The sequence below is a fragment of the Caretta caretta genome, chromosome 16, assembly GCF_965140235.1.
Source record: "Caretta caretta isolate rCarCar2 chromosome 16, rCarCar1.hap1, whole genome shotgun sequence".
Taxonomy (NCBI): domain Eukaryota; kingdom Metazoa; phylum Chordata; order Testudines; family Cheloniidae; genus Caretta; species Caretta caretta.
Genome location: NC_134221.1, coordinates 9,764,069 through 9,788,024, shown reverse-complemented (window position 1 = coordinate 9,788,024; position 23,956 = coordinate 9,764,069). Strand labels below are relative to the sequence as shown.

The 23,956-nt window shown below is 47.5% G+C and overlaps 2 protein-coding genes across 11 annotated transcripts in view; one reads left to right on the top strand and one right to left on the bottom strand.

Moving 5' to 3' along the window:
* The window catches only part of ASTN2 (astrotactin 2), a 604,755-nt gene that overhangs the window by 405,754 nt on the left and 175,045 nt on the right, over nucleotides 1–23,956 (top strand). The gene's annotated exons all lie outside the window — the stretch shown is intronic.
* TRIM32 (tripartite motif containing 32) lies at nucleotides 311–10,320 on the bottom strand. Of its 7 annotated transcripts, none has more exons than XM_048822558.2 (3): nucleotides 10,251–10,320; nucleotides 6,396–6,480; nucleotides 311–5,191 (listed from the first exon to the last, which is right to left on the bottom strand). In XM_048822558.2, the coding sequence occupies exon 3, from the start codon at nucleotides 5,123–5,125 to the stop codon at nucleotides 3,182–3,184; it is 1,944 nt and encodes a 647-aa protein (XP_048678515.1). In that variant the 5' UTR covers nucleotides 5,126–5,191; nucleotides 6,396–6,480; nucleotides 10,251–10,320; the 3' UTR covers nucleotides 311–3,181. The 7 variants fall into 7 exon arrangements, with proteins under 7 accessions (XP_048678515.1, XP_048678518.1, XP_048678516.1 ...); XM_048822561.2 differs by lacking the exon at nucleotides 10,251–10,320 and adding an exon at nucleotides 6,849–6,976; XM_048822559.2 differs by lacking the exon at nucleotides 6,396–6,480 and having other exon boundaries at nucleotides 10,251–10,316.

Below are 23,956 nucleotides of genomic sequence, written 5' to 3'. Positions count from 1 at the left end.
ACGAAAGGGTGAGGGTTGTTTGCCTTTGAAGCATTAGGTACGACATACATCACGAAGATACAGGCCTTGAGGGCCTATTGATCTGAGCGTATATGACAAATCCTAGTATTTATGTTTGTAAGGTGGGGAAAGAAGTGTGACATACTTATTGTAGACCTGCCAGAGAGTGGATTTATCCTCCACTTCCTGAGAGGAAGAGAAGAGGTATCTTGCAGTTAATATGTTAGCAAACCTAATTCCGGATGGCCATGGAAACCAGTCTGCCACCAAAGAGAACATAAGGAGAAATGTTTTTAATAATGAGATGAGCCATTTGTAATGCACTTTTAATTGGATCAATTTTCCCGTTATTACACAATCTTTAAAAATCAAACACACTCATAATCAGACATGTTCCATCTCCAGGTGAAAAGCAGAAGCTAAACTATTTCATCACAATCTTTAATTACTCCTTTTCATCTCCTTTGGAGCGGATCACAAGGGTGGCAAAAAAGCAAAACACTACGGCAAAAGATGCAGCTCTGAGAAACTAGTTTATAGCCAATTCTGCTTTGCCAGCTGCAGCACGTATTCTAGCTGGGGACAGCCCATTCCTCTTCTCTTCCCCCTGTCTGCCTGAAAAAAACCCCACAAGAACAGTATAGCAGCTACAGGCTAAACACACACACGGGCACCAATCCCCCCCACCTTACTCTACAAGTGCTTCACAGAATAGTGTCTCCTTTTCTTGGAATCTATAATACAGGATGAAAGAGATGATGGAGAACTTAATTTAAACTGTGGCCACCAGGAGAAACCTAGGCAACCAACTGCTTAGTCAGCAGAACAGGCCAGGTTTTAAGTCCACTTAATGTATCCAGTTGGCCTCTAGGAAATATTCTCTCCCGAGTTTGATGCAGATGCTCATTAGGAAAGATAATATTGCTTCATTTATTCAGTTCTACGGAAGCTGCCTGCAGAAAATGGCTCTTAGGAACAGGTAAGATTTTTAAACATGAAAGATCAGTACATAGGAACTGCCATCAATGTAATGTTTATAGAACAGCTTGGGTTGCAGCAGAGTTAATTATCCAAACGAAGTCCAAACACAAGTAGATCTATCCAAACAGCATGCACACCAGAGTGCAAGTTACTCTCCAGACTGCTACTACACACCCTAGGCAAACTTGCCCAGAAGACAGCTGAGTGTGTAAATCCATGTTTGGGGTTTGTATCTACAGCAAATCAACACACCACAGTTCATATGGTAAGGGCTGAATTTTTAAATTCCCTCAGAAGCCACAGTGTCTTCCCCTCTACAGATCCATTGCTTCCGTCTGTGCCTGCTCCCTTCTCTCCAAAGTTCTCCTAGCTCATCACTTCATAATACAGTAACACGCAATTGCCCTGATCAGCATTGTACTCCCTGTGCTAGGCACTGTACAAACAGCAAAGATGGGTCTAGAGTAGTTGGGGCTAATGTGCTGGTCCTGCTCAGTTCTTTGGCAAAATCAGGGAGTCCACAAATCAAGATGGTTCTGCTTTTACCACTAGGTCTTGAAGCCCTGTTACAGTCACACAGCTGGCTGGAGAGGCACAAACAACAGCAGCTGCTTTTAGGAAGCTCTTATTTTTACTGCTGCTTAACTAAGAAGGGACAGACAGATTGTGGGAATTTAAAAACTCACCTGTTACAGACACATTGTAGCACAGATTTGATACTACAGCAAATACAGTTCGAAAATGCTGGACAGGACAGATAAAGCCAGTTTTTTACGTGGTCTATTGTGCCCCCAAATTTGCAACTACATTGTTGATGGTAACACATAGTAATTACACTGCTGTGTAACCATGATTTTGGCAGATTAACATTCTACAACTGTGTCCTATTTAAATGTTTCTTTTCTTCAGTAAACTATTTTAGAGAAGCAACACCACACTGAGATATGTGTTTATCAGCCAGGATAGGCACACTGTGGGGGTGTTAACTCACAAAGCTGCAGTTTTGTGCTTCATCTGACCCAAAGCTGAGATGAACATGCACCTGGTGCCTGCTGGAGCCATAAAAAAGGCCAAAAAATGTCTCTAGGAATGTAGCTTTTTGCTGTGCATGGAGAAAGATGCAAACCACCAGAGCAAGAGCTTCCAAGTAATAAAATAAGATTCCCTCCCCACCTTTTTTCCCCTTATCTCATGAACAAGTAGCTTTCACATACAAAGTGCAGACTAATGGAAACCTATCAGTAAATGCAATGATCTGGATGCAAAATATTGAAGTGTGCAGAAGAATATACCATTTGTCACATTTGATCGTGTTTACTTCAATTTCTCTCTCCCCTGGCAAAGCTTTAAATACCAAACATACCCTTCAAAGACAGGTTCCAAGCCAGATTTAATAGTAAAACAACTGTGAATACTAACAGACTGAAATTTATTCTGTTAAATAGGTTCTCCTGTCAATTCCCCCCTCTCACGCTACACTTTTCTCATGCTAATCAAACTGTAATGAAATTCTCTTTGCCATCAGAGGGCAGTTCTCTGGCTCGATCAGTCTTCCATGATTGCACTGTACTCACTTCACATTGAAGAGACTGGTGGACCAAGTGGGATTCACTAATGGCACCATGAGGATAATCTCCTAACTACTGCAAACAGGGAGGGCCACCGCCCTGCCCTTTAGTTGTATGCAAGCTGCATCTTCGTGCAGTTTAGGGAGGCTGTGTTGTCGTATGCAACTACAGCGTTGCAATCAGAAATAGCTTTCCGTGGTTGTCTGTGAAGAATTGTGACTGAGATCTTTGTGAAGACTGTGGTGGTAAGAAGATCACTTCACAAGTCCCCTAAAGAAAGGTCATATAGAACAGTCAGTTAATATTTATGGCACAAAGCTGCTTGCAGTGGTTGAAGCTGGGAGTATGAGCTACGGTACAAGGCAGTAAAATGTAGGGAGAGATCAGTCACTTAACCCACAACCAGTACTCCATAAGTATCCCTTGCTCCATGGAGGTGGGGGTGGTGGGTTTTTTGTTTTTTTTTAAAATTACACAAATAAAAAAGGCTATTTTGTTTCTAAACACAAAATAGTGACACAGCTCGGACTAGGACATAATCCACCTGCTAGTGCAGCACTAACTTCTGTCAAATGATGATAAGGCGGGGAGAATCTATAATGAGAAGAGTAGCTTTATCCAGGGAAACACCCTTATGGTGTGGAATACCTCCTCAAATGGTAACTGTAGATCTTAATGCAGTGATCCCAACAATCCAGCACTAGGAGCTGCCCTTTAGGGGTAATGGCTATGCCAACAGGACAGGTGAGGCCTTCCCTGATTAAGATGTTGTAACCACCTCCTTTAGGAAAATGCAGGATTTCTTTACGGCTGCTGTCTGCAACTATCAGGTCTCCCCTAGCATCCACGCACATCCCAGCGATGCACCTGAAATCCTCATTCTCCGAGAAGAAGTGGCTGATCTGGCGGCCTAAGTGCCCATCTGGACCTACAGAGCCAATTGAAAAGCCCCCCTCGAGGTGGTGCTCATGCTGACGGTTCTCCAGATTGAGTCCCAGCCCCTGAGTGAAGTATACAGTCCCTTCAGAATCACAAGTGACAAACTTTGGGCGCACAGCACTACATAAGCAACTGTACTTGACTACCCCAACACCACGGTCCACTGTGAAACACCAGAGCTTTCCCCCTTCCACATCGGTCACTACAAACTGCCCTGAAGGCAGAGCTGTGATGCCCCAGGGCTTGCTAAGCTGGCTCCTGTGACATGCAACGCAGTGTCCATCCATGGTATACACCTTTAGTGAGTTATCATAGCTGTCAGTCACTCCTATCAGGCCATGGCAGTTCATGGTGACACATAGGGGAGTCAAATTGGGTAGATCTGCTCCAAGGAAACTCAGCACAAAGCTATCAATGCCACTAGGGCTCCGCCGGATCTCCTTCAGAAAACCCTTGCGGGTAAATACCTGGATTCGGAAATTGCCACGATCTGCCACAAGCACCTCTCCCTGTACGGTGACATGTACGCTGACAGGAAGATTGAACATCCCTGGCATGCTGCCTTTGGAGCCCATCTTCTTGAGGAAGTTACACTGCTGGATGCTAGTGGCTGTTTCAGGCATCCTTGGTTTGGCAGGTGAGGAATTTGGGGTCAAACTAGTCTCTTCTTGCACCACATCAGTATCCCTAAATGTAGCCAATGAGGATGCAGCAGTCTCCATCAGAGATTCCTCCATGTTGACTGTCCGAGGTTTCTTTGCCACCTGCCCAATCTGCAGAGGTCCCACATGGCCCACCTTGAGGAGCTCCACCTCTTGCAGAGTCAGCTCTCTTGGTAGGTTGTTCGTCAGTTCTGGCTCTTCCTCATCCGCTGCCTCCTCCAAGAGAGCTATATCTCCCTGCTTAATCTTGGCAAGGAAATAGTCACATCGAGATACGATCTGCACCTCTGCTATGTTCAGCAGATAAGCCTGTTCCTCCATTACCTGGTTATTTACTTTCTCAACTTCAGACAAAGAGTTTGTGAAGAACTTCCGTGACCTTGCCAGTTCTTCCTGGATCTTGCGCTCTTCCTTGCTGTAATCCTGAAGAACTGCTTTGTATCTGGATTGTACATCTTTGGAGACCCCTTCCAGCGATGCTTTTCTTTTCTGCAGATCCCCCATGAGCTCCCGAAGTCTGCCAAGCTTTATACCAAATTCCCTCCTCCGTTCATCAGCAGCCTCTTTGATGGCAACAACACCATGTCCTTGTTGCTGATGTTCCATCTCCTTGCATGGGTCACACAAAACCAAATTACAGCTCTTACAGAAGTGCCTGGGTAACCTTCTCCCACAAACTTTGCACATGAAAAGGCCCACAGCCTCACTTAGTCCTGTGGTGTCTATGATCTTCAGCACCGTGAGATTGTCGGTCAGTTGAGCCAAGTTTGTGATCCGAGTGACCTTGCTGCAGAAGGGACAGCGTATCCCATTGATGCTGTTTGCTAGGAGTTTCTCCAAGCACTGCTTGCAGATGGTGTGCCCACAGTGTAAGAGTTTGGGCCTCAGCTGGTCCTCAGTAAAGGACTCCATGCAAATAGGACATTCCAGAACTTCCCGAAGTGCATCCGAGTTCAGGTGAGAGGCAGCGGCCATGGCTTTCCAAGGTGGATTCAATTAGTGTAAAACTTGTACTCACATTTATTCCAAGGTGCTTTGATCCTGTTCAGAAAGAAAAGAGAAAAGTGATTTATTTCCTTACCACCTCCGGCTATACATACACATGCAATTTATTTCTGATTTATCAACCAGCTCTGGCGAATAAGCAATCCACTTGGCTCTTCCACATTCTGAAGGGGCAGATTAATTTCAGCTAATCTCACAGTGGGCAAGTTCTAACACTAACTTGCAGTTTCTGGTACGCTGAATGATTCACTTACATGATTTATAAGTAAAACTGAAAGAAGTCTAATGGCAGCAATAAGGAAACCCAATAGATATTGATGACTAAATCATCTGCTCATGATACCCAACTACCACTGCCATGCCTCTGAGTTTACACAATTTATGGATACACAGGGATAGTAAATCAAGCATTCAAATATTGCAGATCAAAAGGGGGACCAGATGGTGCAGTGCCTTAGGACATTAGTATATTACTTCTGGAGACCAGGATTCAGATGTGACCTCAGACATGAGTGAAATGAATGCGGTTGTTCTGATCTACCTTCCTGGATGTTAATCAACCAAAATGATAAATTTCCAACATCCCGTCTGTTTGTCAGAAAGATAAACTAGAGTGAAAGAGATTTGTCAGTTTCTGCTGTTTTTTTGTGCATTTTTTAAACATGCAATCATTCACAGCTAAGATTCAATCCAGTATATTTTATTAACCTCTTCAGTGTTACATCCCTCCCCCACACATGAAACAAAATACACCTTTGATGTACCAAAATTCCAGTGGGCACTGGCACTGAACAGGTTAATAATTAGACATTTCCATTCATTTGTAAAAACTACTTGAATTCAACTGCTCATTATTCGTTCTGGAGTTTGGTTTTAAAATGTTTCACTTTATAGATTTAATAATCTTGCAGCATCCATCTTGCTCTTACATTTTGGTTCAATCTAATACTACCTTTATTGCCAACCTCCCTTATCCAGGGGTTTCTGTATCCTTCAGCATCCTCACATTATTCCTCCATACTGAATTAAAGAATTGCAGTAGTTCTCTCACTAAAGCAGGCATTCACTCAAAAAGAACACAAGAGTTCACATCATTAAACCATTATTCAATGGACTTGGTTTCCATACCTTTACTATTGCAAGGCCCGGCCATTAAAAGAAAGAAATCCCTATTTTTTTTTTTTTGTCCCAAAGATGAAGAGAGAGTGAGCTGTGAGACCTGTACAGAAAAGTAACATACCCACTGTGCTCTGAATCACGGCTGCCTGACCATAGCACTCTCCTGCTTCCCCTGCTGAGCTTGCCTGCTTCATCCTTGGGAGCATCTGAGACAGAAGGATTTTGTATACTTCAGTAGACCATTTGCTCAAAGGAAGGGAGCAGACAACTGCTGTGGAGGAAAGTGCTTTGTGCGCATTCAGAGAGAAAGTGTGCATCAGTAGGTTTCAACCAATGCCCTGTTTGTTATTCTTTGGAGCCCTCATTTTCAGGGATTGAGTCAGTGGTGTAGGGGAAAATCACAGTTATCTACCAAGTGAGGACCTGATCCTTTACTCCCAGGATTTGCAGTGTTGTGGATGTAATACTCAAGAGCTCCTGGGGAATTTTGGCGTCATAGTGTTTAAAGCCAGAAGGGACCACTAGGTCATCTAGTCTGACCTGTATATCACAAACCATTACATGTCCTACTTACCCTATAGCCCAATAACTTGGGTTAGACTAAAGCATTTCAGTCTCCAGAAATTAAGCTGTGTTATCCAGCAGCTCCTACCGCTAGCACTGAAATAGAAGATTTGTCTTTATCCTTCGCATACATAGGAGCTGTGGGAACAGAAAGCATTGCTCAATAGCCAGGACACTGCCAAGTAGGCCAGAAATGTTCCTCAAAGTAGTGAAAATCAGTATTTAAGAATGATAAATCCACAGTGTAAGACCTATTATCTATATATATTCTCCTTAAAAATATTCGAGAGGGCTGGCTTTGCTTGGAGGGATAACAATAGGGAAAGATGTCAGGTGATTGGAGTGGGGAGGAATCCCAGTTTAGATAAAAGGTTGCCGACCACCTTTAAAAAAACAAAGCAGAGAGAGCTCTGTTCATTAAAAATAAACTGCTATTCATTTTGAAGTGGCTCAAATATTCAGCAAGCTGAACTAAACAAGGTCTTAAATCACAAAAACACCTGTTTATGAGAATGATACCGTGGGTCTCACTGAAGTAAAACAATTCAGTGATCGCTGTAATTGCATCCTTAACTCGCATGAGGGCAACCCTTAGGAGAGGTTTCCAGCTAACAGGTGCTCTTGTGCATCATAGTTCAGGCAGTTCATTAAGCACAAGGGGTTAAAATTAGAGAAAACCTTAGGTGAGGGTCAAGTTAGAAATATATATGTGATTTTTTTTTAATTACTGTATAACTTTGCACTATCAGTTTTTGTTTTGTTTCTCTTAGCATGCACTGAGAGACTAAACTAGTTAGTTTACTAGTTACTTTTGTATTTTAGTCAACTTTACAATCAGATTCTGGCACTAGGACAAAGCTTCAAAATTTAGGCTACAAACACTGCAGGGAAATTGTTTAAGAAAATATTCCACTGGAATGAATAAATAATAATAATAATGCATCCCTGTAACTCAGAATTTTCCTGCCTTTGCTTTTATTTGCATTAACCCTTATCTGTATGTGTGTTCAGAGTGAATATACAGGCTACTAGAAACATTGCAGGATTTTTTTCAAATCAGCACTGTGGGAATGGAAACATACAATGTGATCACAGGAGAATATTTTTCTATAAAAAGAAAATAATGTTTATGTCCCAAGAAGCAAAGTTCCATGCATGCCTCTAAATGTGTTTTCTTTCCATCGATTAACATTTTTATTAAGCAAATATAAGTCCTGAGTCAAATGCCCTTGGGATTGTTAAGAATACGCTTTGTGAACACAAGCATGTCAAGCATGGGCTGATGAACGCACAGTGGAAACTATCGCAAGTGATTCAGTTCAGTGATGCCCTGAGACTCTTGCACAGCCATGTACAAGTTACTTAAGTTTGATTTGTAACATGGGTACAACCGTCTCCTTAGCAAAGACATGTCTGCTGCAGCAGGAGATAAATTCATTAAACAAGGGGCTCTGTTAACATGGGAATAACCACAAATGGAATTAACTGCTGATACAATTAAAGCCATATGTAAACATAATAAAGCTGCCTGCTAACAAGCCTTAGAAGAAAGACAGCTGTGGCTGGGAGAACTTTTTGGGGGGTCAGGAGTGGTGGGAAGGGACTTCAAAACAAAGCCATCATCCATACACAGGTCATATCTAAAACCTAGCCTGTAACTGCTCTGCATCCATGTTAACTAAAATTATAAGAATTTCCACATTCTCTTCTAAAAGCTTCCAGCCTCTCCCAGGAGAAGGAATGCTGCTCTGTGTAATATGGTAGGCAGGAAATGCTACAGTCCCACACTGGCCCTGGAAATCTTACAGAGATCTAGTTGCCCCAGGCTTTATCTACATGGGGATATGTCTACGCTACTGAGACTGTGCTGGAATAGCTACATCAGGCTACACAGATAGAAAGGTTTGTTCTGACCCCCATTAGCATAGGAACCCCACCTCCTTGAACAATGGACGCTCCCTTGCTGGAAGCATTCTTCCATTGACACAGTTGTGTCTACGCTGGGGGTCAGGTTGGCATAGCTACGTCCGCCAGGGATGTGGATTTTACACCCTGCCCGTACGTTGACCTAACTTTTAAGCGTAGACCAGTCCTAGAATAACAAATCCTGAGTGACAAAAGGAGTTAAGCAGACATACTAACCTCCTTCAACTTGGATTGAAAATGTTTGTCCTGTAGGTGGGGATGTGGTCAATAGAGCTTAATGCCCATTGCTAGCCGAGTACGCTAGGGTATGTCCACACTACATGTATTAGAGCGACAAAGTTGGAGTGCAGATGCTTGTAACCCTGAAGAAGGGATTTTTCCATAGCTGTAGTAAATCCACCTCCTTGTGAGGCAGTAGGTAGGTCAATGTGCTTAACTATACCCCTGAGCAAGATAGCTAACGGACCTAAGTTTCAGGTGTAGACTCGGTCCTAGTCATCATAATCCAGGGAGCAATGGGGTGTCTATTCTTTTGCTATCCCTCCATTTTTCCCCTTGGTCCTTCTTGCTCCCCGCTTCTGCTCCCCTACCCATCATCCCAGAGCCCATCCTGCCATTGCGTCCCTCTCCCCTGGGGTTGGCACCTTCCAGAGAGAACATACTGACCTCACACAGCACCAGGCCAGTCTGGTTTAGCGCCTTTGAAAGCGACACTTGGCTTTTATTTATTGTATTCAAATGGGGGGCGTCTTTCAATGGCTTGGAACCTGGCCGTACCAGCCGGAAGGAAAGAGACCGGCGAGACACCCCCAGGTGCCCACCCCAAGCCTGGCTCTGCCCTGGGAGCTTTTCCCTCTCCCCCTACGTCTCCATCCCAAATTCAGATTTCTCCCCCCACTCTTTCTGCTTCCCCAGCCCATACTGCCCCCCTTTCAGTATGGGGTCCCATTACCCCTCAGCCACCCCGTGCTTGTCCCCGGGGGCCCGTTACACCCTCTCCCCCCCCCCGGTGCCTGCCCCCGGGGGCCCGTTACACCCCCCCCGGGGGCCCGTTACACCCCCCCCGGGGGCCCGTTACACCCCCCCCGGGGGCCCGTTACACCCCCCCCGGGGGCCCGTTACACCCCCCCCCGGTGCCTGCCCCCGGGGGCCCGTTACACCCTCTCGCCCCCCCCCCCCCGGTGCCTGCCCCCGGGGGCCCGTTACACCCTCTCGCCCCCGGTGCCTGCCCCCGGGGGCCCGTTACACCCTCTCCCCCCCCCCCGGTGCCTGCCCCCGGGGGCCCGTTACACCCTCTCCCCCCCCGGTGCCTGCCCCCGGGGGCCCGTTACACCCTCTCCCCCCCCCCCCGGTGCCTGCCCCCGGGGGCCCGACCGTTCCTCTCCCCCACAACAAAGTGCGCGGCCTCCCGCCCCCCGGCGATCCCTGGCTCCCGGCCGCGAGCCCCGGCGAACCGCCCGGCGCGGGAGGCGCGGCCCATCCCTACCTGCCCGGCCCCGACCTGCTCCTCCGGCCGCCGCCGCCTCTCCCAGCCTGCTCAGCGCGCCCGGCGCCTCCCCCGCCCCGTCCGCGCGGCCCGGAGCATGCTGGGAGCTGTAGTTCTGCCCGCGTCCAGCTGCGCCGCGGGCCGGGAGCCAGCGCCAGAGCGCTCCCGCGGGGCAACGCGCTCAGGGTACCCCGCTCGCAGGTCTGTGTTTGCGGGGCTCCCCTGAGTGTCCCCCCAGGGTTGCCTTTTGGGGGCGTCCCCACTGCCCCCCCACCCAAGTTTGCATTTCCAGGGTTGCGTTTTGGGGGGCCTTGCTGACAGGAGACCCCCCACCCCCCCGTTTTGTACTTTGGTAGCTTCCCCCTGCCCCTTTCCAGGGTTTGGTTGGGGATCCCTGGTGCCCCCTGTTTGCATTTTGGGGGCATGCCCCATTGTTTCCCTCTGCTTGTACTTGGGGGTGATTCTCTGATGTTCCTTCCCCCCCCAGTTTGTGGGGCCCATACTCCAATTGCAGGACACCCACCGCCGAGTGGGAGCTGTTCCCAAGGACAGACAGAGCCTGAGAAAAAATAACTCAGGTGGAATAGCTAGAAAAACATATGCATGATGGATGTATCAGACGTGGGGCTTTCAAGCTTTTCCATAGCCTTTCTTCGAAGAAGTAGTTCACACTATCTCATGGGCACCTCACTTCTCTTTCTCTTCGTGCAAGTCACCCTCCTAACATCCCCAGGGTGATTATGGCAATTGCTTGTTTTTGGAAAGGGTTCAATGGGAGTTAAGTTTCTTTTTACCACAATTTGGCAGCACATGGGTTCCAAGGGTATGTCTACAATGCAAAAAAAAAATTAAAAGGGGGGGGGGGCTGTTCTTAACGTGGGTTAAAATAGAGAAGACATAACAACTCTGCTTTTAACTTGAGATAGCAGCTTGTGTTAAAGCCTGGGACTGTACTCATGCTGCTAACCTGAGTTAAAAGCTGGGTTGTCTTGCCTTCACTGCTATTTTCACCTGAGTTAGCTAACCGGAGTTAAGAACAGGTTTTAGAGGAACAGCCGTGTTAGTCTGTATTCGCAAAAAGAAAAGGAGTACTTGTGGCACCTTAGAGACCAACCAATTTATTTGAGCATGAGCTTTCGTGAGCTACAGCTCACTTCATCAGATGTATACCGTGGAAACTGCAGCAGACTTTATATACACACAGAGAATATGTATATAAAGTCTGCTGCAGTTTTCACGGTATACATCTGATGAAGTGAGCTGTAGCTCACGAAAGCTCATGCTCAAATAAATTGGTTGGTCTCTAAGGTGCCACAAGTACTCCTTTTCTTTTTGCGGAGTTAAGAATAAACTTTTGTTTGCAGTGTAGACATATAAGAGAGAAGCCAGAACCACATGACCGTTAGCAAATGCTCCACAGACCATCAATGCTTCTCCGGTCACTGTTTGAGAACCACTGTCTTAGGACAGATCTACATTAGAAAATTAGGTTAGTTTAACTGTGTTGGTCAGGGATGTGAAAAATCCATACCCCTGAGCGGCATAGTTAAGCTCATCTAAGTCCCTGTGTAGACAGTGCTAGGTCGACGAACAAATTCTTCTGTTGACCTACTGCCTGTCAGGGAGGTGGATAACCTGTGCCAACAGGAGGGGTTCTCCTGATGTATGTAGTGTCTGTACTGAAGCTTTCATCTGTGCCACTGTAGCGTGTTAGGTATAGACAAGCCCTTAGACAGGACAAAGCCCTGGGGAACACACTGTAGGTCACAATCCTGGCCTGGCCTGCGCAAGGTGGTCTGGATGATTTAATAGGCGTTTTCCATTTCTGATGTCTGTGGCAGCCTACAGATGGGTGGAATTGTGCTGTGTGAGCAGGACAGGCATGTGGCTGCTTTTAGGAGCATTACATAAGGCTCTTTATAAAGTCCAGCTGCCTCCCAGCTTCAGGTTCGATGCAAGACAGTGCTATAAAGACAGGGTAGAGCAGTGGTGGGCAACCTGCGGCCCGCGGGCCACACGCAGCCCGTCAGGGAAATCCACTGGCGGGCCACGAGGTAGTGTTTACATTGACCGTCTGCAGGCATGGCCGCCCGCAGCTCCCAGTGGCCGCAGTTTCACTGGTTGCTCACCACTGGGGTAGAGGCTGCTTATTACAAGGTTCTTTCAAAAGACTTTTAAAAATAGCCCACCTAACTTTCTATATCTTGATGTTGTTAAGGCGTTTGATAGTCCCCATATGACGTTCCCATAAGCAAACTAGGGAAATGTGGCCTAGATGAAATCTACTGTAAGATGGATGCACAACTGGTTGATATTACCTCATCCTCAACCTCATCTTGGTTGATATTACCAAGATATTACCTCATCCCCCACCTCCCTTGTCTCTCTAATATCCTAGGACCAATATGGCTATGACAACACTGCACACAACAATGATTAAATGCTATGGTTAATAGGACCTCGAGGTTGTAGGGACCTCACGCTGTTAGGAACAGGGAGATGGAGAGAACTGGCAGCCCAGAGCCAAGATCATGTTGACTCGCCTAACCGAGGCTGGGGTGACTCATGGTTGGGAAGCTGCCTTTTCACACTAGCGGTGATTCAGGCAACCAGGCAGGATTTGGTGAGATGGCTCAGTAAACCATAGGAATCCTAGGGGAAATTAGCCATGGGGAGGGAGAGGAGTGGGTGAGACATTGGACTTCTGGTGTGGAAAGGGTGGTCCTTGACTTGCACCCCATAAGATAAACTCCAGCACTGTCAAGGGGTTTGCTGAGCTACAGAGGGGCCTCTGAGGACCTGTAACTGCTTGGGGAGGGGAGGGCAATGAGAGAGGCCCAATCTTGCAGGAGGGCAGGTCTGCAATCCTTCCCTTAATGAACCAGGCGCAATAGCGTGCACAAACTGTAAGGTCACAGTGCGGGCCTCCCGGGTCTCCACAGAACTAACACCTTGTAAAAGTCAGCTCAGCAAAGATGCCTGCACTTTCCGCTTTTATAGGGTTTATTAGTGCTATTTAAAAGCCTTCCCCAGCTTTTTCCCAGCCTGGATATGCTGTTGGGCTGCTGTTATGGTTTTGGGAAATTTTCTTGCTAAATTTAGTCCTCGTGTCTGAGCCTGACATTAACTCAGAACAGGCCTGGACAACCCGAGGGTTGTGGAATGACTCTGCGTCCCAGATGCCTTCAGGACCAGCCCAAGGAACGTTGAAATAGGGTGCCTGCATCTGCCACTAAATTGTGAAAACCTCGAGTCGTGCTTCTGCCCAACCCATCTCAGTATCGGGGTCTCCCTGGCCCCAGTCCCAGCAAATGCTTAGCACCCAGCCTGTTTACCACCCAGCCAGGTCAGTGGTCAGAGGAGCAAGCATAACATTTCCCACGAGCCATTGGGGCAGCCTGCCCCCTTGAGAAGTGTGGATTTTCTGTGGGAGCCAGCCCACACAGTCCGACCACGCTCCCCACAGTGGGCCTGCTAGAGGGAAGCAGGGTTCCTCTGGTAGATTCCTTTGCTAGGAAGTGTTCAGAAAAGGTTGTGGAGGACTAGGGGGTGGAGAGATTCCACCACTGCCTCTTTCCTCATGCCCGGTTCAAGAAAGGGAAATGTGAAGAATCTGAAGCAAATTCAAAATATGCCTTAATCCTAGACCATGCCAAGGGACTGTATAACCCCCAGGATAGCCCAGATACTCCTCTCTGGTGGAGGGACCATGGCAGGAGGCATTTCTGCCAGACAGAAGTGTGGGGGGAGCAACCTACATCCCAAGTTCCTCCACGATCTCCCATACCTTTGCCAGCTTGGAACCCGGCTCGTGCCTGTCAGTTCCTCAAATCAAGCTGCCCCTGAACCTTCCCACACTGCAGGGCTGGAACCCACGTGAAGGCGAGCACTAGAGGGTATTTTCCACGTGGCCCTGCAGCGTTAGCTTGACCTCCACACCAGTTACGTGGCTGAGCAGGAAGCCACAGCCCTGATTGATCGTAGATGGTGCTGAGTGTTCTCTGCAAGGCATTGTCACGTCCCATTGAGGTCAGTGGGAGTTGAGGGGGCTCAGCACCTTGCAGCGTCCGGGCCTGGGTTTGTATCAGAAAAGGGGCCAGGAGGGAATTTCCGTGGCAAAGAGTCTTTTGAGAGATATCATCCAAAACTAGCAGGAGCTGAGCTGTCGCAATCAGGCCCTCAGGGCTCCCTGCTGAGTGCTGGCCGGGAGGGGTTCACCGTGCAGATTTCCAGCCCCACCCCCCCGTAAGATGCATCTGTGATGTTGTTAGGCACATAATGCCTCTGTTGCAGCAGTGGCCTTCCGACTGAGTGCCGCAACTCTGTCTGGAAAAGGAAAGCCCGGTGCAGCAACTAAATGCAGCTCCCCACCTGTGCCTTCAGGGACTCATAACACTGGGCAGCTTCACCCCCACCTCGTTATCCCCGCCTGCCTTGTATCCCACTTTCCTTCTGGATACAGTCAGCTGCAGCCCTCTTCTTCTGAGCAGGAAGGCCACAAGCACCTGCCAGAGCTGTAACAGTCTCTGTGTCTCCACATGGTCCCTTGGCTGCATAGGAATCTCTGAGACAAGGAGAAAAGGCTCCAATCCACTAGTCTCTTCCTCTTGATCATCAGACAGAGAGTCTAGGCTCATTGCAAAGGGCTTGTATTGGGAGGCAGGGAGCCAGTAATACATCTTTCTGACGTTTCTCCCCACCAGTTCGATCTGGGAAAGCAGCCTTTTCTCAGCTGACCTATCAGCATTTAGTATGGGGAGTTTTCTGCAGAAAGTCCCACACTCCGTGATCAGGGGCTCCACCCTAGTTCACTCTTGGGGAAGGGGTTCTGGATTCCCCTAGTTTTGTTTTTCCCCACATGCCCTATCTCTCCAACAGGCTGCACCAAGCCGGGCTGCCTTTCTTTTTTACTGTGACTGTCGTGCCGGAGTGGCACTCTCTAACCCTAGGACAGCTGCAGCACCCCTGTAAATTTCCACCCCCCCATGGTCTTCAAAGGAAACCTGCACAACACCTTTAAAAGACGAGCCTGGGAGCTTAAATTCATCACTTTGCTAGACATTAAAAATCATGGACTGAATAGAGACCCTGGATTTATGAGTTATTACAACAATCTGTAACCCTACTTCCCCCCGCCTGCAATGACTGGACAGAAGTTAATGGGCAACTTCACCTTGAGTGGTCCCTTGAAATGTGTTAATTACTTATGCTAAACAGTCTGTTCCACCTTGTATTTAGCTGTGATGTTCTGTGTACCTTTGCCCGACCTGAAGAAGAGCTCTGTGTAAGCTTGAAAACATGTCTGTGTCACCAACAGAAGCTGGTCCAACAAAAGTTAGTACCTCACCCACCTTGTCTCTCTAATATCCTGGGAACAGCATGGTTACAACCACACTGCACACAATCTAGCTTTGGGGGTTTTTTCCCCCGAGAGCCATTGCTCTGGAACACCACTAGAGGGCAGCAGTCACTCGCAGAAAGCAGATTCTTTAGCCATGTGCCCCACCTGATACACTTGAGATGAGGCTGGTTGCACACACACACACACACACACACACCGTCCCTCACATGAGCATAGCACACCCCATTCTCTCTCTCACACACACACACACACTCCTGGCTTCATGTGCTTAGGCTGCTGCACCCACGTTTCCACAATACATGCTCACACTGTTACATGCATACACGCATGGTCACACACACACACAGCTGGGACAGATACTGCCGTGGACCAGTTTAGCTGCTGTATAGCCCAGCGGCCCCATCCCATGGGAGATTCTGCAGTGCCCAGCTCACGCTGGCTGTATGTATTCATGCTCCGTTCAATACAGTGCAGCCTTGCAATGCATTTCAGCCGGTATAAATATTGTGCGTTCTTGTTGTTATTTACTGAGATCCAACAGTGTGCTGGGCATTGGGCAGTTATTGTACAGGTGGATACATAGCACGGAAGGTGCCCTGCTGAGGTCTTTGTGGATATTGCAATCAGGCTTTCATGGCAGACCTGAGTAATATTTTCCCATAACTAATAGCAGGCAGAGTTAAAGCTGTCAGACTACTTCAGAGCTCTGTTGTTTACTGCTCTAACAACGTCTTGGTACAGGAGGAACTCCCAGGCAAATACTATGATTGATTTTCTTTCTAACTGCCTTTGGAGGAACCGGCAAACAAATGGGATATTATTGCACTAAGTAATAAACTGGCAACCCCAAGAAACTACAGCTGGTGCAGTGAATACACATCATCCAGACATCCCCACTCCCCTCTCTCACAGTAGCAGAATGTCTAAGCCCTGGTCTACATTTAAAAATTAGATCAGCCTAGCTATGTCGCTCAGGGGTATGAAAAATTCCCAGTAAGCCCTAGTTAAGCTGACTGAAGCCCCAGTGTAGAATTTTTCTGTTGATCTAGCTAGGGGTGCTCTGGGAGGTGGATTATCTACGCTCCTGGAAAAAACCCTTCTGCGGATGTAGGAAGCATCTACACTCCAGCACTACAGCTGCAGCCCTGTAGCTGTGCCACCGTTGTGCGTGTAGTGTAGACACGCCCCTGTGCTGTGCTGCCAGCTGTCCTGCAATCAGTGCGCGGGAGACTTGCCTGAACTTTCGGATGAGATGTAAAACTGAGGTCTGAATCCTCAAAGATCAAGTGGCTTTTCACAAGGGTTAGATGTGTTCCCCCAGTTACCAGGGGAGATTTCGTCCTGCATAACTTCACATCTGCCTCCCTAAATGCCTCCTGCAGTTTCAGTTGGATACCACATTTTTCTTCCCGTTCTGTTCTAAACTCTGCCATGTTACACCCCTGAGGTTGCTGCATTTTTGCAGCAGTGATTCCTAGTTTTAGAAGGATTTTGGATCCTTAAAACAAAAGGCATGATATAAAATCTCAGGGCCATTATCAAGGTCGTTGTCCTCTCGGAGTCTCCAGATGAAGAGCACTGTTCAGGAACTAGGTATTGTTATTATTTTAGTGGTAGCAGTATTAAGCTCCCTCTGGCATCCCAGCACTACGAAGCGCTGTCCATAGAACAGAAATCCTCCTGCAATTTTAACTTATCACATCACAGCCAGTGACTCCAAAATGCTGTTCTCATTTGCCTTTCAGTGAGGGGCTGCAGAAACGGCTTTAGGACCGTGCAGGCAAAAAGTTCTGTCCCAGAATGGCCAATAGGTTACCTCTTCAGATTCCTAGGTGCTGTGCCTTGCTTCCTTCAGAGAAATACCCTAATAACTCCCACAAGTTGCCGTGATGCATCTATCGTGTGGGGCTTCTAAACAGATGTTGCTTGGTTTCACTGAGTCACTGCAGCACTAGCAAAAGCCCATACTGACAAAAAGGCAGATAAGGAATCGCTCATCCATCACAATGGATACACTGTACTCCCGCCCCCATTGTCATGTCCTGCATGTGCCCCGCCCATCCCTTAAAGGTTTTTTAACAAGGCTTTGGATCATCCCAAACGTGACCACCCTCAAAGACATTGTCCCACTGGCCCCAGGACACTTTGAGAGAGTATTTGTGTGAGTACCTTGGGAGACGATATACTGTACCGTAGAAGTACCTACGTAGACCTGCACTGTAAAGCTGAGTTATTTTGGATCTGCCCAACTTTCGTTGAAGACAACGGAAGTGTTACTATTGGCTTCACTGGAAGCTGGTGCTGGCATTTCAGTGTTACATTGTAGGATCTGGTTTTGATCCTTTCTAAGCCACTGGGAAAACTCCCATTTATTTCACCAGGTACAGGGTTGGGCCATAAGCGTTTCAATTCAAGAAGCACCCATTTGTTGGGCCCTTGCACTAATGGCATTTGGGAATATCACGCAGAGACTGGTGACAAAAACCAGACTGAGCTCCCAGCAGTAAGTCAGTCTTCTCCAAATCAAAGTCAAGTTCACCCTGCAGAGATAGGGCCAGGCTGTGAGCCCTTTACTCACACAGATAAGGAGTGAGTAGCCCCATTGACCCACGAGAGTAACTTCCGGAGGCAAACCTTCTCAAGTCACCTGTGCTTCATGTACAAGGGATAAGCCTGTTTTCTAGCCCTGTTGCAAAGAGACCATTACAGGTTGGGTGGGTTGAGGAGTCTTGAGATTTCTGCATCAGGGTTGAAAATGGTCCATCCCCTCAACACCAGATTTCAGCACCAGTGGGAGGAGGAACAAGGTGGGCCTGTTGACAAGCAGTGTCAGCAAGGGGTCATTTCCCTCGTATAGAAGGGCTCCAAGGGAAGAAAATATTGGAAGCCAAGACCTGGGTCTTCTTTCTCTCTTTAGCCTCCTCCATCCTCAGAGGCATAGGACATGCATTAGTTTCCACCATTTATTTCAGTCTTGTGCTGGTCTGTTCAGGCTTCTGAATATCATGTGGCAGGATTTGGCTTCTCTCTCTGTTGTTCTACATAATATTTCTCTAGGCCATCCTCTTTTTTTTTCTCTTGTCCATCATATCACTTGCTGTGAAAGTTGTGTTGGTTGTATCCTTCAAGGGTGTCCTAAATATGTCCATCGTTGTTTCCCCACCATAGATGATGTTTTAGATTAGTTTGCTCTACTTAGAATTTCTGATGTTGCAAGCCTCTCTTTCTAATGAACTCTGAAGATCTCATGCAGACGTTTATTTGGAATGAGTTCATCTTCTTATAAATTTCTGTTGTAGATTTCCATGACTCTGCTCCATAAAGGAGGACAGACATGATGCCAGTATTAAAAATTCATATTTCTGTGTCGGTGCCAATTATGCTATTTTTCCAAATATTTTCAAGCTTATGGAAGTTGTTTGCTACTCTTTATGTTCGTTGCTTAACATCTAGCCTGGTGTCACCACAATTGCACATCTCACTCCCTCGATCTGTAAAATGACATTTCTTCTAGTGTTTCTTTTTCCAGTCTAATGGTTGCTTTTGGAACATTGAAAGCCATATATTTTGTCTTCTCCTTGTTAAGGAACAAACTTGTTTTGCTGTATCTGCCAAAAGCTGGGTCTTTTCTTCCATTAAGTGATGTGTTGAACTAAGTAGGACAATAAGAAAAGCATAAGGTTTCGTGAGCTACAGCTCACTTCATCGGATGCTGTAGCTCACGAAAGCTTATGCTCAAATAAATTGATTAGTCTCTAAGGTGCCACAAGTCCTCCTTTTCTTTTTGCTAATACAGACTAACACGGTTGCTACTCTGAAACCTGTAAGTAGGACAATGTCCTCAGCAAAAATTGTACTTTATCATTTGCCCATAAAATTCTTTCGTTGCCTTTTGCAATTATTTTCCTCACGACATAATCAGTGACTAGTGCAAATAATAGTGGGGACATAATACACCCTTGTCTTATTCCAGTTGTCACTGCAAGCTATTGGCTGATTGTCACCGTCTCTGACTGCACAATCAGCATTATCACATAGATCCTTGATTTTTTAAATTATTTTTTCCTGGTATTCTGTAGTATGCCCTAATGTTCCAAAGTCTGTCTCTGTGTATGGTGTCAAAAGACTTTTGGAAATCTATAAAACTTACCACAGTGGCTGCTTGCCACTCCTCACTTTGTTCTATAACATTTCTGAGAACAACAGTATGGTGTGCTCATGAGCTTAATGGTCTAAAACCTGCTTGCTTCTCTCTAAGTTGAAGAAACAGCTTGTTTCTTGATGAGTACCTGGATGATTTTGCTTATGTCTTTTTTCCAGGAAAACAGAGTAACTTTTTTTTCATTGTAATATCTCCCAAATTAATATCAAGTTCTAGTGGTAGGTCTTCATAACATATTTCTAGTAATTCGCTTGATCTGAGTCACCCAGCTTTGAATACATTTCCACTCTAAATAAGGCAAAAAGATGATCGGTCCCCTCTCCGCGTTCCTTCTCATATGTGAACCCACATCAGAAAGACCGCAGCCTTTAGGCATTGCACCCTGATCTTCTCAGACAACTGAAACTCCTCAGAGAGAGAGGCCCAAAGAGTTCACTTCCCCCTTCTTAGTTCCTCTTCGGACAAAATTAATGGCAAGTTTCAGCTGTGAGGCAGGACTGTTTTAGAGGGACGATATGGAGGGACCAACTCTAGGGAAGTTGATTATTCTCCATGGCTGGTTCAGTATTCTTGTTTGACTGCTAAGAAAGGGGGAAGTTGGTCGGACAATTTTTTTTGTGATGTGGCTTCTAGGAACTTACCTGAGATCCCACCGGCTTGTTTCACAAAGGCTCCCCAAAACTGCCATCCACTGCTGATGTCTTTGGAGCACTGCCGTCCTGGGCTGGATGGGAACTGGAAATTTAGCACCGAACAGTTCTGTAGCCCTTTCTTAATCTGCCGGGCTGTCTAGTCTTCCAAGCCCTGTTGCTTGCAGTTGTGCCCCATGTCTGTGCAGTGCAATGGAACACCAAATATTGATTGAATCACATTGCACTCTTGATCTAAGAAACAACCACCCCTGAGACCAAAGGGAGCCCAGTCTGAGAAACGAGCCCACCCTCCAAAGTGTTTAGGGATTCAATTGTAATAAAGAAATGGCATAAATAGCCCAGTTCCCACCTTGCCCCAAAGAATGCTTTGTTAACAATTCTAGCATGACTCTCGTGAGTCCCTGAAGAATCTCCCATTACTGAGAGCCCAGGGTGAACTAGCCACATAATCAAAGCTCGCTGACCAGTGAGGGACCTCCCTGGTCTGCACAAGTATCACAGTCCCCTTGTCCTTTCAAGGAACAGTTGACCTAGCACCTTGATTTTGTTTTTTTACATTGATAGGTGAGATCCTAGTACTTCCAGCAGGAATGCCTTGCTCTCTTCTCAAAGAGAAGTCATTCTGACCAAGGTCCATGGTACCAAATCATTCAGAAAATTTGGGGAAGACGCGGGTAGTTTCCATTGGTCACAGGTGAAGGGGAATGGACGACACTCCCGTTTGAACTATTTGGCTGTTAAACAAGAAATAACCCATTTTCCAAAAGGAGCCAAGGTCAACCTCTCGAGGTCCAAGTCAAAGTCCTGAGATCCTTTGTCTATCGTCAAAACTGATGCAACCTCTCTCTATGCTGCCCCGCCAATGTGCTCTAATCCTGAACAAGCTGGGACCCCATTCGAGGGCAAAAGGGGAGTTCATGGCCCATTTGCTCCTTGGCTTCTTCAGGGATTGCCTTGGTCTGCATACAAAACATAGACAGGGCTTTCTTCTACCTATCCACATTCTCTCCTTTGAGGGTAAGAGAGAGAGGGATAATCCCAGAAGGGTCCCACTCTGGGAAGGACCTGTCTACATGCTTCCTCTTGTCCCTGGAATCTCCTTTGTACCACACCTCCTAAGCCTCTCCCCCCGCTTCCAAGTGCCCTCTGTCCCACACTGGCACTTTCCATTGGCTGGGGCGATGAAGGTCAGCATGATGGAATTTGACCTGGAAGGAACACAGGTTAATGTTTGTTCAGTCCAGTCATTATTTTCTGTGTTATGGTAGCACCTAAGAGCCCAACCACCATGGTGCTAGGCCCTGTACAAACACCTAGCAAGAGGCAGTCCCTGCCACAAAGAGCTTACAATTTAAATAGACAAAACAGACAAAAGGCAGGAGAGGAAACAGAGGCACAGAGAGGGGAAATGGCTTACCCAAGTCACTGGCAGAATTAGGAAATGAACACAAGATTTCTGATTCTCAGTCCAGTGATCTATCCACTGGACCATGTTGCCTCTTAATGCTAGGCTATTTTCAAACATATTTCCTGAAGGGTGCATTGTAGAATGCAGTTGCTCTGTGGGGTCCGGCTCTGGGAGGGTGTTTTGGTGTGGGAGGGGGTGAGGGGTCGGGCTCTGGGAGGGAGTCTGGGTGCAGGAGGGGGTGTGGGGTCCAGCTCTGGGAGGGAGTTTGGGTGTAGGAGGGGGTGAGGGGTCGGGCTCTGGGAGGGAGTTTGGGTGCAGGAGGGGGTCTGGTGTCTGGCTCTGGGAGGGAGTCTGGGTGCGGGAGAGGGTGTGGGGTCCGGCTCTGGGAGGGAGTTTGGGTGCGGGCTCTGGGCTGGGGCAGGGGGGTTGGGTGCAGGAGGGAGTGAGGGGGCGGCGCTTACCTCGGGCGGCTCCCGAAACTGACTGGCACATCCCTCTGGCAGTGGCTTCTGGGCAGGGGGTCGCCGCAAATCACTGCCCACAGGCATCGCCCCCACAGCTCCCATTGGCCGCAATTCTTCGGGATGGGGGCAGCGTGTGGAGACATTCCCCCCTCCCCCGAGGCCACAGGGATGGTGCTGGCCACTTCCGGGAGCAGCACGGAGCCACGGCAGGTAAGGGACCCTGCCTTAGCCACGCTGCCGCGCCGGACTGTTAGCGCCCCAAATCTCCCAGTTTGGCTGAAGTAGCCACCGGGAGATAGAGCATGACTCCAGGAGACTCCCAGCAAAAGCAGGAGGGTTGGCAACCCTACCTTGACCTCTGTTGAGACTGGCCAGAGGAGGCCAAGAAACACAAGAAGCAATTTGTGTGTTTGGGAGATTTGGACATCGGCCTACTACTAGACAGTGCCCTGAGACCACTGTGGGCCTGATCTCCCAAATGAGCGCCTACAACATCCATTGACTGTGTCTCTTACCAGGCCTTACCTCAGGCCACCCACAACCTTTAGACGTTGAGGCTTTTGGCCAATACCCATCAAACCATAGATGCCAGAAGGGAAGGCTCCATATCCCACTGTAAATGCCCTATGTCAACTGGTTCCCCTTCTCTTCCACTTCCATGCACCTTCCAGCCTCCTCACATGCCCTCCCTCCCCTGCGCTGTCTGAAATCTGGAATGTAGCCTCCCCTCGTGATGCCTTTCCTGGGGGTTGCTGCGCTCACTCAACATTTGCTGTTACACGTGCTCTTTGTTTGGCTACGTAACACAGATCTGTTTCAGCTGTATCGGCTTCCTGAAAGCAGACAGACTCTATCCCCTGGATCATCCCACCTGGGAGCCTCTTGCAGCCCTAAAGCTGTGATCTTAAATTGTGTTTCAGACTCTTTAGGTGAGAGACCACTTCTGCTGTCAGAGAAGAGGCCGCTCACTGGGAGAGCAAAAGCCTGAAGCCTGTTCTCAATTTTTCACTCAGATCTTATTCATGCAAAGCTCTCATTGATCTTGGCAAGAGTTTGGCTGAAGCAGGACCTCTGGATTTATCTGCTTGGAATTAGGGCGGCCAGGAAGTTGCACAGTGGTTGCAAACACTTGAATCTTTTTCAGAAAAAAAAAAAAAAAAGCATTGTGCTAATGTTGTAATATTAATTAATAACACGTCTCCTTTCATCATCGTATCTCAGAACACTTTGTAATGAGGATTGAGCGTCGGACCCGCCCCCCCCGCTTGGGTAGAGAATGTTACGATCCTCATGGCAGGAGCAGGATTTTCTTCTTAGAAGAAACCTTTTCCTCCAACTTACCTTTGAAAGCTCCTTTGCCTTGTGTCGGGTAACCTGCTGTTTCACTTTGGGCTCGGTTTGTTCCCTACCCAGCAAGCTCTTCCATTGATCTATATTTGGGACTGACCCAGCATCGTGGCCTCACGTAACAACGCTGTATGGGGAGGGGAGGGGTTATCGAGATGTGTCAGCTTGGTTCTGGAGGAGAGACCTTCAGAGGTGGCAACGGTAGAACTCCATGCTGCAGCCGGCTCCATGAGCAGCAAGAAGGTCATTCCAGGTCCCAGTCACCCTCACTGCAGAGAAACATATTTCTAACATTCAATGTATTTCCCAC